The 17,214-nt window shown below is 47.4% G+C and overlaps 7 protein-coding genes across 7 annotated transcripts; 6 read left to right on the forward strand and 1 right to left on the reverse strand.

The window, feature by feature from the left end:
* Window positions 1-1,582: 1,582 nt before the first annotated feature.
* FPOAC1_000444 (uncharacterized protein) lies at window positions 1,583-2,971 on the forward strand (the record flags this gene model as incomplete). The annotated part of the gene is made up of 1 exon (XM_044845059.1): window positions 1,583-2,971. The coding sequence occupies one exon, from the start codon at window positions 1,583-1,585 to the stop codon at window positions 2,969-2,971; it is 1,389 nt and encodes a 462-aa protein (XP_044710975.1).
* A 2,376-nt stretch (window positions 2,972-5,347) lies between these two features.
* On the forward strand, window positions 5,348-6,664 carry FPOAC1_000445 (uncharacterized protein; the record flags this gene model as incomplete). Its single annotated transcript, XM_044845060.1, has 1 exon — window positions 5,348-6,664. One exon carries the CDS (start codon window positions 5,348-5,350, stop codon window positions 6,662-6,664), a length of 1,317 nt encoding a protein of 438 aa, XP_044710976.1.
* Window positions 6,665-7,527: 863 nt separating this feature from the next.
* FPOAC1_000446 (uncharacterized protein) lies at window positions 7,528-9,379 on the forward strand (the record flags this gene model as incomplete). The annotated part of the gene is made up of 3 exons (XM_044845061.1): window positions 7,528-7,699; window positions 7,778-8,180; window positions 8,233-9,379. 3 exons carry the CDS (start codon window positions 7,528-7,530, stop codon window positions 9,377-9,379), a joined length of 1,722 nt encoding a protein of 573 aa, XP_044710977.1.
* A 227-nt stretch (window positions 9,380-9,606) lies between these two features.
* Window positions 9,607-10,560, forward strand: FPOAC1_000447 (uncharacterized protein; the record flags this gene model as incomplete). The annotated part of the gene is made up of 1 exon (XM_044845062.1): window positions 9,607-10,560. The coding sequence occupies one exon, from the start codon at window positions 9,607-9,609 to the stop codon at window positions 10,558-10,560; it is 954 nt and encodes a 317-aa protein (XP_044710978.1).
* A 553-nt stretch (window positions 10,561-11,113) lies between these two features.
* On the forward strand, window positions 11,114-12,205 carry FPOAC1_000448 (uncharacterized protein; the record flags this gene model as incomplete). Its single annotated transcript, XM_044845063.1, has 3 exons — window positions 11,114-11,165; window positions 11,214-11,785; window positions 11,840-12,205. 3 exons carry the CDS (start codon window positions 11,114-11,116, stop codon window positions 12,203-12,205), a joined length of 990 nt encoding a protein of 329 aa, XP_044710979.1.
* A 655-nt stretch (window positions 12,206-12,860) lies between these two features.
* FPOAC1_000449 (uncharacterized protein) lies at window positions 12,861-14,991 on the reverse strand (the record flags this gene model as incomplete). Its single annotated transcript, XM_044845064.1, has 2 exons — window positions 12,861-14,810; window positions 14,869-14,991. 2 exons carry the CDS (start codon window positions 14,989-14,991, stop codon window positions 12,861-12,863), a joined length of 2,073 nt encoding a protein of 690 aa, XP_044710980.1.
* Window positions 14,992-15,729: 738 nt separating this feature from the next.
* FPOAC1_000450 (uncharacterized protein) lies at window positions 15,730-16,256 on the forward strand (the record flags this gene model as incomplete). The annotated part of the gene is made up of 3 exons (XM_044845065.1): window positions 15,730-15,750; window positions 15,898-16,075; window positions 16,183-16,256. 3 exons carry the CDS (start codon window positions 15,730-15,732, stop codon window positions 16,254-16,256), a joined length of 273 nt encoding a protein of 90 aa, XP_044710981.1.
* Between the last annotated feature and the right edge of the window lie 958 nt (window positions 16,257-17,214).

Below are 17,214 nucleotides of genomic sequence, written 5' to 3' on the forward strand. Positions count from 1 at the left end.
ATTTGTGAGAACGCCCACACGGGTATTCCTACAGAAAAAAATGGAACTCGCTGATGTTTTCAGCGAGTGTGGTGAAGGGAGAGGACATGGACGCAAGCGTTCCTTGTTTATGCTTCAGCCTTAGACTCCTGTTTTGAGATGGTAGTTTTTGAATTGAGCATGATTAACGGCCTTTTTATGATGGTTACAAGACCCATGGGGTTTGGTTTTGGGAGTTGGTTAATACAAATGCGACCCGAAGGAAGGGATGACAGCACATGGACATGTACGACATATGGATATTGAAGAGGCAAATCATTGGGCTACCCGCAATTTTTCATTATACATGATCTTTAATACATTGTCTTTATTAATTCACTTCAGTACTTGGTCTGAGAAATTTGGATCTTTCCCCTTCATCATCTTGCTCAACTTCACCATCTTCGTCTGGCCTCCCTCCCTTCGAACAATTTCCCAAAGTCAGCCGCACTCACAGCCACGAATTTCAATAGCCTATTATGATTACCAAGTCAATCTTTCTGGGTCATATTGGAGTTCAGTTCCCGTCTTAGCCATCGTCATTGTACTTGCTCAATCTTCAGGCGCCATTCCCGCGGCCCTTACGCTACTATACCTATGTATTGCCATGGCGTCTACATTTCAATCACCACTCAGTCAAAGCCAATACACACCCCTTCAGATGGAATGGCAACTCTCTTACCAGAAAGGCAAAGCACGGTCACCCTGCGCCCTGGTTCCTCCCACCATCGTTGTCCCAGTTCGAAGGTTCGGGTCAGCTTAGATCGTGTCGATCTTTCTCTAGTTTGCTGGCTAGTTATTGACACATCCAACCAACTCGAGGAGGCTTTCTTCTGTCGGAGATATTCTATTGGCTTAGTTGCGATCAAGGCAACAGATACAAACATTGTCCCGCATAGTACATAGATTCCCAGCCTTGTGTGTTGTAGTTAATTATTGCGCCAGGTCAATTGCTGATCAAGTTGGCTCACCAGAGAGGATACCTACTGGTAGACAAGCTTTTGCGAGCTATCAACTTGACGCTCTCTGTTCTGCTAATGAGTTCGATTCAATATCGGAAACTGCGTATAGAAAAGCATGGCTGCAAGGTAAGATATTTGGCACCCGGAAACAACAAGTCTCCTTCCTATTTGATACGCTTTTTCTTGTCTCGACACCTGGTTAATATACAGGAAGACACCATTTTGTTAATTCTTGCCTCTTATAGCTAATTGTAAAGGTGGTGATGAGTGCTCTTATATTTCCCCAGCTTCAAGACTCTTACCGTCTTTTTGGTGGCCATTTGACAATGTCCCCACCGCAACTGATCCTTGCACTGCTGTCAACTCCCCGCCAGTTCTTCTTCACCTTGTTTTTATACATACATATTTGGTCGCTGTAGTTGCGTATGCAAAGAGTTGTCGTCGCTTGTCGGTGATTTTGGAGGAGGATTTCTTTTACTTCATTCAGTACCAGGAGTTCTGCTCAAACCCCCGCAGAGTAGTATTTGTCAAGTTTCTACCACAGTGCTCAACAGACGCCACCATTCCCCTGGTGTTCATCTCATCCTACGACAACCGCAGCCATGGCTTCCCTCACTATTCGCAATCTTACCATTAACCCAATTGAGCTTATTGATGTTCAGCGATTCGAAAGTCAACGCGTAAAGACTGGCGTTCTCTCCAGCATCACTGGCCTTATTTACAGCTCAAAAACACATGCCAAGGGCGATGCGATTATAAAGGAAGAGGCATCAGTCAATATTGACCCTTTCAAGACCAAAGACACTGGGATCCGAGCTGCCGATAGCAACAAAGAGGCTGTTCGTCTTACTTTCAAATATGAGAACCATAAATACGAAGTCGACATTCCGAGCTCCTCAAATAAGTCGTCTGTTATGAAAAACCTTGACGGCGGAAATCACGACCTCACCGTTGTTTATACCCCCAACGGTGCTTTTCTCGCCATCTTCTCTTCTGCTCAACTTCATCGATGGATGGAGGAGCTTCATGACGATTGGCCTCTCCCGTTGCTTTCCATTCCCGGCACTCATAACTCGCCAACATGCTTTACCGCCCTGCCTTCTGTTCGATGTCAAGCGGTCGACATTCCAGAGCAACTCCGAAATGGCGTCCGGTTTCTCGATATCCGAGTTTCTGTAAGCTCAAGTAGTGACGATCTTGCTCTTGTACACAGCGTGTTCCCCATCGCTTTGACCGGTGCCAGGTACTTCAGAGACATGGTCGAAGAGATCTACAAGTTTCTCGATGAGAACCCCAGTGAGACTGTTATCATGAGTATCAAACGCGAGGGTACCGGCAGAGGTACCGATGAGCAGCTCGGCAAATATTTGAAGCACAGTTACGTTGACAAAAGGCGAAGCCGCTGGTGGACTGAACCCAAGGTTCCCACTCTAGGCGGCGCGCGTGGTCGCATTGTCATCGTCCGACGATTTTACTTGGATGACGAGATGAAGGAATCATGCTGGGATGGCCGCGGTTGGGGCATCGACGCTGGCGATTGGCCTGACAATTGCGAAGATGGTCATGTGGGCGAAGGAGAACATATTCGCGTTCAAGATTTCTACACAGTCACCGAGAGTCAAAACATCCAGAAGAAGATTGAGTTTTGTCGCCGGCAACTCGAGCGTGCTGCTGAACAGACCTTTACCCTCGCCGGTATGGACGATCACAAAGAGGATGCTGATCTGCCGCCGTTCATCGTCAACTTCCTAACAGCAAGCAACTTCTTCAATGCTACCTGTTGGCCAGAGCGCATCGCCGCCAAGGTCAATCCTTCTGTTATTGAATACCTCTGCATGTGCCACGGCGAAGAAGGCAAAGGGCCCAACAAGCTCAAGATAGGTTCCGCAGCCACTGGCATCGTTGTTACTGACTGGGTAGGCCATCGGGATGATTGGGACTTAATCCGTTGCATTGTCGGAATGAATGCAAGATTGCAGCTCAAGAGATGAGCCCGGCAAGTACGCGAAGAATAGAGATGGTTGGTTTTGCCATTTACGTAGATACCGAGACACAAAGCTTTAGACATCGACTTCACATAATTGCACTCTCTTAGACAAACAACATTTTCACACGGCAAGGTTAGGGAAGGCAAAAGTTCAAACAATAGTTGAAATTTATTGTATTTCCAGCGGATGTATATATATACTTCAGTTCTCCAAAACAAAAAGAGCAGTGACTATAATAGTGTTTCCCTACAAGTGTAGCAGTCGCGGTAACGGAATATGCCGTTAAGAAAGACCATATAATGCCATAATGTCAGTACCAAATTCTTATATCGGGATAAGTTCTTGCTAAAGGTTATAGCATCAAAACTCCTCCCGACAGCACATACCGTTACCACTACTGCTACACTTGCAGAGATTTACCAACAGCAAAGCATTTTATATTTAGGGGAAAAGCTACATATAACAGTGTTCCGCTAGCAGTATTTGTAGTATTAGTATTTCTAGAGCCATTTTATCATCAGTTTCTCTTGAAAGTAAAGATATTTATAGTAATATTCTCTTAAAAATATTATGTATCTAAATGTGTAACTTCATTTGTTGCAAGTTACACATTTAGATACATAATATTTTTAAGAGAATACTATTAGAAATATCTTTCTCTTAAAAATATAGTAGTAAAAGAAAAAGAAAAAGAGTTCTGTTTCTCTTTACTATTACTTTTAGGAAACTCTTGAAAGTATCGCTCTTCTTAAAAGAAACCGACGACGAAGTGGCTCTAGACATAACAATAACAATGCAGGAACGGAGTGCATTTGCATTGTCCATGGAAATAAATCGCCGTATCGTATGCGAATCTCATAATTATAAATCTGGCAAAGCTGGTTAGCTATGATGTTCTCTAAATAATCTCAGAAACGAAAAGTATAAAGGGAACCAGATCAGTTCTCCAAGGTGAATAGGTTGTTCGTCACGATGAACTCGGATAGAGCTAATAATAGCATAGTCATCATATGGTAAGGGTAGTATAAATGAAAAATGTTTGTCTTACCATGACAAATGCAAGGGCAAATCGGGTGTTTTCCTACGGCGGAGTCAGCATGGCCGCATCACTTTGATATGACAAAAAGCGCAAAGTAAAGTCTAGATAAGTTAGTGATGAGGTTCTAGGTGAGTCGAACAGTGAGTGACGTACCGATCAATCAGAAGTTGACGTTGTGTTCATGTCCCAGGATCCGAAGACCCCGAATCAAACAGTGTGAATACAATTTGAAAAATAACTCATCACGAAAGAGATGGATGGCAGATGTGCAAAAGAAAGAATTCTTTGATTCGGTACCTAGATCCTCAACAGTCAGCCACCAGTTCCTTAACCAGACATCGACAAGAATCTATTCTATGAGAGCCACGATCAGGTGACGAAGTATCAACAAGAGGTCCCATTACACACCCACCACGAGGATTTGTACGTCCTCGCTTTTCTAGGGTGGGAGGCAGCAGTACTCGTTTATGTCCGCCCGTTCGTTCAAATCTTCATCATACAGTGGCTGCAAGAAGGTCGGGAATAGTAGGGCAAAAAGCATTACCTATTGACAAACGCGAGTTAGCAATTGCGGTCATGATAAATAGAAGCAAGCAAAGGTGCGTTGTGATCTCCAGTCAGACAAGGCTGAAACTAAATACAACAGTATCGACATTATATATTAAGAATGAGGAATCCCTGGTGTCGTTTTGATCATCATACGGAGAGGGGGAGAGTGAAGAAAAAGGATGAAAGTGTACAAACCTTTTAATTTTGTAGGAAAAGTTGACGTGCTTGGCAGCAAGCACGTCCAACATGGGATAGCAAGTGAAACGAAACAACTAGAGACCAGTCAGTAAGGGGTTCTTTTGAAGATTATCCTGCAAATGCCCGAGGTCCAAAGCTTTCTCAGTGTAATTCTAGAGAGAAATGGAATCACCATTGGTTGGTCTGATTTGGATTGTTCGTGTATGATGTTCATCATAAAAAGCAAGCAAGCAAGAGCAGGGAGAAGAAGGTTCTTACCTAGAAGGAGAGTAAGGTCTGGTCGCGCAGAATTAACAACGCTTTCGCATCGCGCGCGCGAGCCAGACCTTGAGGAATGAAGAGAAGAGAATTAAGTGAAGGAAGCTCAAATTCAAGAAAATTTATGTTCGTGGAGGTTGAGATTGCTGACTGTACATAAACGCTAACCTTCTTTTGCCCTAGTTTGACCCCGCAGTCCGCCACCCGACCCCTTCCGTGTGGCGCATGACGTGGCGAATTATCGCCGCCATAAAGACTGTCATAAGCGCCGACTCACCTGTACGAGTTGTGCTTGATCTTTACAACCATCTTCCAACTCAGTACGCAACTTCACAATGGCGTCCTTACAGGCGCTGTGGGGTCCAATGGCCCGGCGGCTCCTGCGAGTCGCCGTGGCCAAAACCACAGACGTGGTGCGGACCAAATTTGTCGTTATGACGCGGCCCTTGCAAAACCAACTTACACTGAGAACCGCCAGAGTTGCTCGTCAACCTATTCACCCTGTTGCTGCTCTTCGACAGCAGAAACGCCATACTAGCCGATGGTTCTCGAGCTCCGCTGCTCAGAACGTCAACCGAGTTATTAGGAGATTCGTTAGCTCCGAGCCCAAGGCTGCTCGTTTCGACCGATCCAAGCTCCCGAACTCCAATACATCACGACGTGTTGGGCAGTTCTCTGGCCGAGCTCCATTCGCGAACGCCCTCCGTCCTAACTTGACGGGTGGTGCTTTCCCTCGAAGTGCTGGTGGATACAGTCTTGGTGGTAGTGCTCGATACTTCTCCCACGGTCCGGCAGCTCCGGCTCAAGTCGTGCAGAATGTCTCCCAAGCTATGAGAGCATTCTTCCTTTCTGGCCAGAAGCTCCGTTATGACGGTCTCGGACCTCGAGGTGACCGACAGTACCGAGCGGTGTCGCCAGTTGAAGACCAAGCCATGCACAAGCTCTCCGCCTTCTCCAACTCGGCCCCCGGTGCTTACGTCGACTTCAACCTCAGTCCCACCGTCACGGCTCTTAGCCCCCTTGCTGCTGCTATCCCCTTCGCCTCTGAGACTTCTGGTTTCAAGGCTCAGGCTGCTTCGGCAGGTGCTTCTCTCAACACTGAGGGTTTCCTTGATGTCCTGTCCTCCGACTTCGGCCGAGTACTGCAGGATCTCAGAGCAATCGATACCGATCTCCGTAGACTTGCAGTTTTAGGTGATCTTCCAGTTTTATTAGAGAAACACAACATTCTTCGAGTCCGTTTCCCAGGCGTCGACGCCGAGACCCTCGAGCGATTATGCGATGACGTTGGGATCCAGCGCGGCGTCGTGGGTCAAGATGCCGAGTTTGACGACGTTGCTGGCGTTCCAGTAGCTCTCAAGTTCCCATTCGCCCCTGACAGCGGGAAACAGCCAAGTGTATCACTTCGATCTTTAGAGGGTTATGAGACTGATGAGATTTCGACTCTTGGCGAAGAGTATTTCGTTCATAATGAAATCTTGGACGATATGTCTGACAACCCGTGGTTGGCTGAGACTGACGGATACGAGACGATGTCACCTCCAGCCAGCTCAGTAGTTGGACAATCCGAAGATTACGAAGGTCTTGAAGGAATCTACCGGTTCCTTGAGGAATGTGACCACGCTAAGGGAAAGGTTGGTCGAGTAAACTGATTTTGAGCGAAACGATACCAGAATGCCACATGAAAATTGACAGGCATTGATTGTACTTAACGACCGACACTCTCTACACCGAACGAACGACAATAGCTAGATTTAGTATGAATAGTAACTAGCTTTCAATTGAATTTCCTTGAGTAATATTAGTTTTCTGAAGACTCGATGAATCAAACTACGCTGTGATTCGTAGTTTGGGTGATTCTCTGCCATAAGATTGAGGCTTACCCATCTTGAATGAATAGATAAGTGTTTTAACTTTTATCATTTAGAGAGTCCTGTCAGGTAACTGGCTAATCTGTTGAGTTGGCGCATTAGGGCGTGATTGAGCTGATGGGGAGGCATTGTTGGGCTGTGAAGATTTAGAATTGGCGCATTTCTGATCCAAAAGGTTGGTACGGGTAGATATGTCTTGGAGAAACATTGCCATTGAGAGCATCTGAGCACAGCGATGCTGGCATTCAATGGAAGAAGAAGACATGATGAGTGTTGATGGATGTTGGTGATAAGTTGAGGTTGGGAAGTGGATGCTGTGGAATGATAGTGACAAGTCACCTTACCCTGTGGCAAGTTTGCATGTGGGCGATATCCTTATTCATTCACCTAGGCAACATTCAGTATGAATCGATTCGGCCTACTATGTATTTTATTAATTTTCAATAAATAATAAATAATATTTGTCATATGATAATCGAGGTTGTGGCTATAGCATTACGTTACACTCCATATGTACCATCTGTTCCTTTTTAGCTGAAGAATCTCAACTCCACCCTCGCCAACAAGTGACCTCTAGAATATGTCCAGCGAAGCGTCACATTGATGTTACTTATCTTGTTGTTCAGCCAACAAAGAAAATAAAAATGGCAGCTTCGCAACATGTCGGACAGCGCATTTCCTATGATGGCGCCCTCTGCACAGTGAGATACGTCGGTGAAGTCGCAGGCACAACAGGAACATGGCTGGGCGTAGAATGGGACGACTCAGCACGAGGCAAACATGACGGATGTCACAAGGGCGTTCGCTATTTCACCTGTAAGAACAAACATACTCTCACTCACTCACGAATGCTCATCTTGCTTGTGATCGATCCAACAAAACTAACTCTCACAGGCAAATCAAAGTTCCCCACCGCTGCTTCATTTGTGCGTCCTTCTCGACCGGCTGACCCGCCGCGTCACTTCTTAGCAGCAGTCAACCACAAATATGCCAGCGAGTACATGCTTCCCGACGGTAGAAGGGCGGCAGAAGAAATCATATTTTTCGGAAAGCGTGCTGAGGAGGTCGGTTTCGAGAAGATCCGCCGAAAGCAAGCCAATATCGGCGAGCTGACTATTGTGATCCTGGATGACCTTCAGGTTGCCAGCGCAAGGGCAGACGATGAAAGCGAAGGAACCATCACCAAGACATGCCCCAAAATTACACAACTGGACCTCAGTCGGAATTTGTTTCAGCACCTTGACCCCGTCTTTGACATTTGTCGTGAACTACCAAACCTTCAACATCTCACCCTCAAGTGCGTAATGTCCATCAAAAACAAGCAACTGTTTTTACTGACATGGTTACAGTGGCAACCGTTTCCAGGAAATTTTGGATAACCAAACTGGTGGCGTTATGGAAAAAGTCAAAGAGCTGTCCCTTGAGGGAACCATGATGAGCTGGGAGGAAGTTTGTCACATCGCAATAAAGTGTCCCTCTCTGGCAGCCCTTGATGCTGGATCAAACCAACTCCAGTCTCTCCCAGTACTGAACTATGGAAGCCTTCCATCGACTTTGACATCGATCAACCTTGAAATCAACGAATTCACCACGTTTGTTGATATCAGTACACTCACTGCACTCACGTCTTTGCGCAATATTCATCTCAAGGGAAACAATATTACTGCAATCGCACCGGAAGGCATCGAAGGCCCAATCTTCTCAGAAAGCGTCCAGTACCTCGATGTTTCATACAACAATATCCAGTCATGGAAATTCGTGGACCAGATTCCCAAACATTTCCCTGGTTTGGTGGGATTGAGAATTGGCCACAATCCATTCTACGATGCTGTTGACGTTGACGCCAAATCATCTTCTTCTGAAGAGTCTCACATGTTTACCGTCGCTCGCTTGGCCTCGCTCAAGTCTCTCAACTTTAGTCAAGTTACAGTGGCCGATCGGACTAATGCTGAGATGTTTTACCTCTCTCGGATTGGAAAACAGCTTGCAGCCGCAACGGAGGAAGCCGAAGCAGATGTTCTGGCCCTCCACCCCCGCTGGGCAGAACTATGCGAGATTCACGGCGCACCCAGCATTATACGCAGGTCAGAAGTCAACCCTGCCTTTCTAGAAGCTCGTTTGGTCACCGTTACCTTTCATAGAGATGGAGGAGAGGAGAGAGTAACAAAGATACCTAAATCCTACGACATGTACGCCGTCAAAGGAGTTGCTGGAAAGTTATTCGGCTTGTCCCCACTCAAACTTGGCCTCATCTGGGAAACAGGAGAGTGGGATCCTGTCGCGGGATTTGATGACCAGGAGGGTGAAAGCAGTGACGAGGAGGATGCCGAAGAAGAGAGGGAACGCAAAGAGGTCGACGCAAACGCTGCTGACGCGGACAGCGGAGGCAAGCCAGGCCGATGGGTTAAGAGAGAAGTTGAACTTAGGGATGGGCCTAGGCAGCTAGGTTATTGCGTGGATGGATTGGATGTCAAGATTCGTGTGGAGGCCCGTTAGGTGAGACAAACTTGTTCAAGCATTACATACACCTTTGTGCTTGTTTGTACTGCAGCAAACCCGGTTCATGAGACAGTGTGCGGTCAACAAACATCATTACTGAATGATATAAAGAAAACACGACAGAACTGCCACCATGGATTTCTGGTTCGCTTTACTCATTTCGCATTATGTAGCTTGGCGATCGACCGTCCTTTCTCATCGCCACTGCAGCAGCCGTAGCCATCATGACTTTTACCCCAAAACCTCAGTTCTTCCTGGTCAGACCTGGAGCTGAGGAGATCACGCCCACAGGACAAATCATTGCTCAGCCCGCAACTGCCGTGCCTCTCATCCCTGCAGACCTTTTACCTGACTGGGTGGAAGTCATCGGCGTCTCTCGAAGTCTATCTGAAGACGAGACCAAGGACATGGGAAATCTGGGTGTTATCCATGCAGAACAGTATACCTATAAGCTCCGATTCGACCCCATCACTGAAAATGAGGCGTGTGTCAGTGATGAAGCGGAAGAAGAAAACCCCCGTGAATCTGTGATGCAGCCCAGTGTCAGTATATGGGGTCCATCGATTTCTCACGACACTTCTCGTGAAGAACAAAGCCCAAGGGCCTTGACGTCTCTACCATCTCACACTTTGGCCCCTCAAGTCAAGCTTAAACCTGCCCAAGGGCTATCATCGAGTTGCCACAACCCGGAGAACCAGCAGCAGCCAAAACCTGATCCTCAGAAAGAACCATCGTCGATTCAACCCAATGCCACACCGCCATCATCGCAACTCCCCTCACCATGCCGACACTGGTGCCACCACGGAGTCTGCAAATGGGGTCTGGACTGCCACTACGAGCATACAATGCCCACAACCCCAACTGGCCTTGACGAAGTTGGTCTCTCGCAGTCCCCTGACTGGTGGCTTCAGGCACGGGGCATCATGCCAATGCCTCCAGAGATGCTTCGTGCTGCGGATGCGTCGAGCGCTCGTCGAATGGACAGGAAGATCATGAGCTATGGCAGGAGGAAGCCTCGGTTCAGAGTTCGTGCGAAGCGTGTCGGATTGAGACCCGTAGATTTAGATGAGGCGTCAGAGGTGGAAGCAGAGGATGAGTACGAAGAGGAACCGGATACTGAACATGAACCAGCGCAAGATCTGAAGAGGGAAAGAGAGGGCGTTCTGATTGAATTCTGAGTATCATCACACTCTCTTGAACGTTTTCAGAATTAGTCAGATCTGCATAGAAAATGATACAACAGCAACGTATCTCAGCAGTAGCTTTTATGACAGTTAAATCTATTGTCATAAATTGTTTAGGTACAGATACTTATCGGCTATCCCACCAAACAAGACCAACTCCCACCGCCTATACAGAAACCTTATTATGTGATGAGATCCGACTATTCGGATTAAAAGGCAAAGCCAATATCCTATCTCCATTTAGCTTCATAGTTGTGGTTCATAAATCTGTGATAAGTAACCTCTGATCTTGTAGTTTGAAGTGTTTATTAGTCAGATCTCGGGTTTATGTAACATTGACGCTGTAACCCCGATGGATCGGGACTGCGACATCACCATTGCCGTTTAGGATTAGAGTCAATGATGTATGTCGATGTTATCGAGTGGGATAAAAATATATAAACATCATCATGCCTCCTCGTCAAAGACTTTATTTCAAAGCATCCTTTTCCTTTACTGGTATCAGCAACGCCATCTCCACAATAACCTACTATACTCAATAACCAACATGCACGAGGTCCTTGGAAAGCAAGTCGGCCCTGTCGCCTACGGCCTCATGGGTAGGTAAATTTCCTTTGATGAAAAGACGCAAGACTCATAATGCACAGGCTTCACATGGCGCCCAAATGCCACCCCTCTGGATCAGGCTATTGAAGCCATGCGCACTGCCTCTAACAATGGCTGTACTCTCTGGAGCGGCGCTGAGTTCTACGGGACCCCAGAGTACAACAGCATGACTCTTCTCAAGGCTTATTTCACAGAGTATCCCGAAGACACGGACAAGATCACTATAGTCATGAAAGGTACCTACAATCTTGAAAAATTCCAGCTTGATGGATCTCCTGAGAACGTCCGAAGATCGATCGACAACGTGATCAATCAGCTCGGCGGGACCAAGAAGATTGACCTCTTTGCGCCCTCGAGACGAGACCACAAGGTCCCGTTTGAGACAACCCTCAGCGTCATCCAAAAGGAGTACGTCGACACTGGCAAAGTCGGCGGTATTGCACTTTCAGAATGCAGCGCCGAGACCATTGAAGAGGCTGTCAAGATTGCCAAGATCAGCCTTGTTGAGGTCGAGCTCAGCTTGTTTAGCACAGATATTTTGCACAACGGCGTTGCTGCCGCCTGCGCCAAACACAACATTCCTATCATGGCCTATTCGCCCATTGGACGTGGTGTGAGTACATCTATATGCTTCATAAAAATCTCACGCAACTAATGACCGTATCAGATCCTTACTGGCCGCTTTAACAACAGCTCTGAGTTCCAGAGTCAAGGAATTGCTAGCAAGTTCCCTCGTTTCCAACCCGAGGCTTTCCAGCACAATCTCAAGCTCGTCGAGCAGGTCAAGGCGGTGGCCGAAAAGAAGGGTATTACACCAGCACAACTCGCAATTCACTGGGTGAGAGGTCTGAGCGGCCGCAAGGGATTGCCGACTATAATCCCAGCACCAGGAGCAACCACGGCGGCCAGAGTAGAGGAAAACGCTCAACACTGCCAGCTTTCGGAAGAAGAAATGAAAACCCTGGAGAAGATAGCAGATGAGTTTGAGGTTTCCGGAGGGCGATACCCAGAGGGCATGCCGATGGAGACTTAGGTTACGAAGTGAATATCTGGTGTTCAGTTAGAATGGATCCATAGAACTTGTGTATGTAACAATAATTGGGAAATGTCGTTGATATTCAGCTGTAAATTGTCCACGTGTTGCCTAAAACAAAAAAGGCATTCGGAATTGCAGAATTCATAAAAATGAATGCCATCATGAAGGGTTGGTTGTATGGGTATGTGGAAAAGTGTAACCTACCAGATAATGATCAACGTCTTTTATAGCAGCAATCGTGATGATTGGAGCAGGGAAGACGACACCCTCTTGAATGACTTGGAGCAGACTCGTGCTAAGTTCTTGAGTTCCTCATTCTGAGTTGTTTGAGGTTCGGAGTCAAGCTGGAGCTCCAGTCGCGAAAAGTTGAGGATATTGGTGTGGAGATGGCACGTGACATCATCGGCTTGCCAAGCCAGCCCCGATATCCTTGGGTGAAGGCATCGTGGGTACCTGGGCAGTAGTAATAGTAACGAAGCAAGCTACCTACCCAAAGGTATTAGTTCTTTAACCTAATAAGTCACAGTTGATAACAGAAAAATGGATAGCAATAAACACAGGGTATATCGGTAAATTCAGCTGGCAACTACCTCACAATACAAGACACACACCCAATGGACTATGCTACCAACACTCCATCCAATAATGGTCCTTAAACTATCAAAGCACCATTGGAGCCGACTGCTTCCAGTCGGTTCACAAGCTTCTTCACATTCGCCCAGTCCTCGTTCTTCAAGCTCTCCTTACCACCAAGGCCACTAGCAACCTCAAATACCGTCAATGAGCCGTCAATACCACCAGTGGCAAGACGCTTTCCATCATTAGGTTCCCATGCAACTTTGTTCAGACTCTTTGAAAGCATGGTTCTGCCGTCCTTTCGGGAGCTGGGTGAGATCTTTGACACAGGCTCCTCGGTCTCAACAGCAATATCCCAAAGCTCCAACCAACCAGCACCGTCAACCAAAGCAAAAATGTTGGGCTTGACAGGAGACCACTTGGCGTCGTAGACGACATCTTCGCGAACAAAGTCGATAAGAGGCGCAATTGTACCGTCACCAGATCCAATCGTAGATGTAGCTGCCGGTGCTCGAACCTTCCAAAGCTTGACACTCCAATCCAAAGATGACGATATAACTAGATCGCCCAAATCCACAGGGCCCCTAGCAGGATGGAAGTCCACTGACATGACAGGAGCAGTGTGTCCCTTGTAGCTGATCTTCTTATCGACGCCAGCTTTGGCACCGGCACGGTCGTATCGATGGCAGGGGAAGATAGTGCCCTCTTCACTACCAACAAGGAAGAACGTAGGGTCTGTATCTGGGAAAGAAAGACACGTGGGACTAACATCTTCGACCGCCACCTTGGCCTGACTAGGGTTCTTCAATTCAAGAAGTTCCTGGGGCTGGGCGAAGACGTCCATTGTCCAACCACAAACCACACCATCGGTGGAGCAAGAAATGATATTGTTGGCGTTTTGAGTACCAACAATATCAACAGAGTAAATGGGATGAGCATGCCCGTAACCTGTCAAGGGAGTCTTCTGCACTGGTGCCGCCTTTGCTCTTGTATCCCACAACAGCACCTGGCCACTGTATGAGCCACCAATAATCAGATTGTTGTGATAAGGAGAGAACTTGGCAGTGAGAATATCCGACTGCGCAGTGAAAACGTATTCCGGGCGATCTTGCATGTGCATGTTCCAGACTTGGACCAAGCCATCCGGTTCATGAGGAGCCGTAGGGTTCTTGGTATAAGAAGCGAGAAGTAGCTCGTTGAATTTAGGTGAAAAGTCAATCCCACTGATCATGCGCTTCTTAGACCATCGCTCGTCGAAGAATTGAGCCACTTCCTTTATTCTGTGCCGTCCTTTGCCACCCGTATTACCGCTATCCTCATCGTCGTCGTCTATATCTTGGCCTTGTAGAGCGTAGTCTGTAAGGATATCATACGTCTCTTGGTCAAGAGCCCGTTCGATGACCTTTGTGGACTTCTCAAGGAAGTCAAAAAAGTCGTCCGATTGCGCAACAGCATCGAGCTCCTCAGCGGTCCAGTTTCTCGCAGGTTGACTGACCGCGGTCGGAACTACACCATCACTCAAGAATTCCTTCGTCGCCCGTAGCTCCTCTTCAACCTCTTCTCTGATCTTCTGTCGGAGTTCCTCTTCTCGATCTCGCTCCCTCCTGCTCAGCCTCTTGCTGGGCGTCGAAGTTACGGCGGGAACATCTTCGGCCTCCGAAATGAGAGACTGTGCTCTGGTTCTGGTAGGAGTTGTCCACTCCTCGGTGGTCTGGACACCTTTGCTGTACGAGAAAACCTCCTTCACTGGCGATGGCGGACATTCGAAAACGGTCAGGAGCGGAGCGGTACTAAGACTTGGGGGCGGCTGTGCGGGAATCTGAATGTTGCTAATGGTGGTAACTTCGGAAGGTTCGTTGCTAATCTCGCCAGCGCTAAGGACGCTGTTCGGGCGACTACCGCGAGGAGCGGGAGAACCAGGCCCTCCTGTAACTGCTGAGCCAGGCCTGCTGTCACCGACAAGACTGTTAATGAGGGTTTCGATCTCGCGGCGGTTATCTGCTCTTCCAGGGGTTGGCGATATCAACTGTGGTCGAGAAACGTCAACGAGGGGCTTAAAGGCGGTAGGGTGTCAGGGGACCAACGTCGCTAGAAGTTCCTACGCTCGCACGACCTGCATTCGCTGCGTTTGCCCGAAGCTCTCTTTGGCGCTTGAGCTCAGCAAGCTTTGCCTTCTTTGCTAGAATTTCATCTCGACGTTGCTGCATTGTGGATGTTCCACAGTCGCATCGCGGGACTGCTCGATGTTTGGAAAGCTATAATTTGGAAGGTATAGATCGACGACGACTGGACACGGTAATAAAGGATTCACTGTTTTCAAAATAGACGTGCAGTGACGATGGCAAGAAAGAACAAAACCAATTCCAGGTTACAAGGTTGAGAGGTATGTAATTGTGTGGTTGTTTCGTCGCGATAGAAGTTATGAAATGCTGGGTTGTACAGTAGCAGTAATGAGCTTGCAATGGGTCCAATTGAATCCATCCATGCGCGACAGGACCTGAGTGGACTGCCCGGACTTCAGAGGCTCAGGCACTAGCATCCCTCAGAAACCCCTGTACCAATCTGGCTAACTACAGAGTACTTAGTAGTCTGAGCTTTTAAATGTTAGTGGAGGTGGTGATGGCACGTAGTAAATTCTAACTCCACAGTCAATTCACTGATACAATGAAGCATGACACGTGATCACTTTGGCCGGCTCACTGGCTCCAGCTTGACCGAGCTCCCCAGCCGCCAGCGGTTGGCTGGCTCTTTAGGTTGGCAGCGAATGGAAAAACTGCGACTTTTCCCGACGACTTTTCAATTCTTCACCTCAAGCCGACGCATCTAATCACCTCGAGCCACTCCGACTGGGTCCATTGACAAGCCATTGTCGACCTCCGACTATCGTCAATACCGATCCTTTCGCTTTTCGTCCCGTCCGCCCTTTTTTTGCGACTCTATTCCCAATGGCTTCGACCGGAGTGAACGTGCGTGTTATCCTCCCCCGATACGGCCGCTCGACCGTTTCCCAAGCCCGAGCTATCGACGATATCGGCGAATGGACTTCAAACTTTTGAGCGGCACAATCGGATGGAATTGTATATGGTTTAAGGGACTAATTGAGTCATTTATAGGTTTTGCGGTGGTCCGCCCTCGGCCTGGGTATCTTTTACGGCTTCACCCACCAGCGAGCGATTACTGCTTCCCAAAGGGCTGAGCACGCGCAGCACGAGTACGAGAAGAAGGAGAAGCTTATCCAGCAGGCCAAGGCCGAGTTCGCCAAGAAGAAGAGCCCTTCAACTGGTGATGATGGTACGTCATTCAGTCATTGTCGCTCCAACGCTTGCTGCCCAGGCAATTGGCAGCGGCATATCGCGCACATGTGAGCTGGCGAACACCCAACTAACTGACATGAAAAGTTATTACCGATCCTTCAGACCCCAAGTTCGATCTTGAGAAGCTGCTGTTGAAGGTCCAGAAGGAGAGCCCTTAGATATGTAATAATGGCGCGGGGCAACGCAAATATGACAAGGGAGAGAGAATTGAACGATAGGAGGTTTTGGCGAAAAGGTTACCGCTAGGGAAACAGGTCCTGCCGGGGCAATAATCCGAGCCTCGAACCAGACCCGATGTATGATTGAGGATATACGTGGCGGTCCTGCATAGATGTTTCCTTAGGTCCCTGTTTAACTCTGTGTACAGGTGTACAATATATCTACTTTAGACGGCAAAAGCGTCAATTGTCTTGAATAAGGATCTTGTATTACTTTGGCAAGGTGTTTTGGATAATTTTAAGCTGGAAAGATGTCATAACCACTTCAGGAATCCTATGATACGATGTATCATCAGGGAGCTTGGTAGCTCTAATGCATATCAGGTTGGTATGATACCAATGAGTCTATGATGTCTGAACAGTTCTTACGATGTACTGTACGATTTTTAACTTTTAGCACAAAACTGAATCGCTATTGGGATTGGGCGTTGTATCGGTACTGTATCTTGAACACACGCAGCTCATTTTGATACTGCCCAACACTGGAGCAATAATTTGACAACGCAACATCCCCTCCCCGCACTACTTTTTAGAAAAGGCAGCTAAAATTCCGAGAGTATCCAGGGACATACACGAGTGAAATCGCGTAAGGTTACCATTGCGCTATTATGTTCTCCCTTCATTATTCGATTAAGCAAACGCTCATACATATAACTACACGCATGTTTCTTCATATCTCTACCTAGGTATGTTTTATGAGAAGAGACGATTGATAAGCTGTTAAAGTTCTGTTGAATGGACCCAGTCTCCCATGATAGGATTTATCTCATAAATCTCCAGTGCCATATTGGAATGAACTATACAGAAGGCGACAAAATGCAAATGATTCACATGTTCATGTAGTGACTTTCAGGATATAATTGGCGAAGCTCTATGTAATCAGTACTATACTTGGGTT

This window comes from Fusarium poae, chromosome 1 (assembly GCF_019609905.1).
Source record: "Fusarium poae strain DAOMC 252244 chromosome 1, whole genome shotgun sequence".
NCBI classification, from domain to species: Eukaryota; Fungi; Ascomycota; class Sordariomycetes; order Hypocreales; family Nectriaceae; genus Fusarium; species Fusarium poae.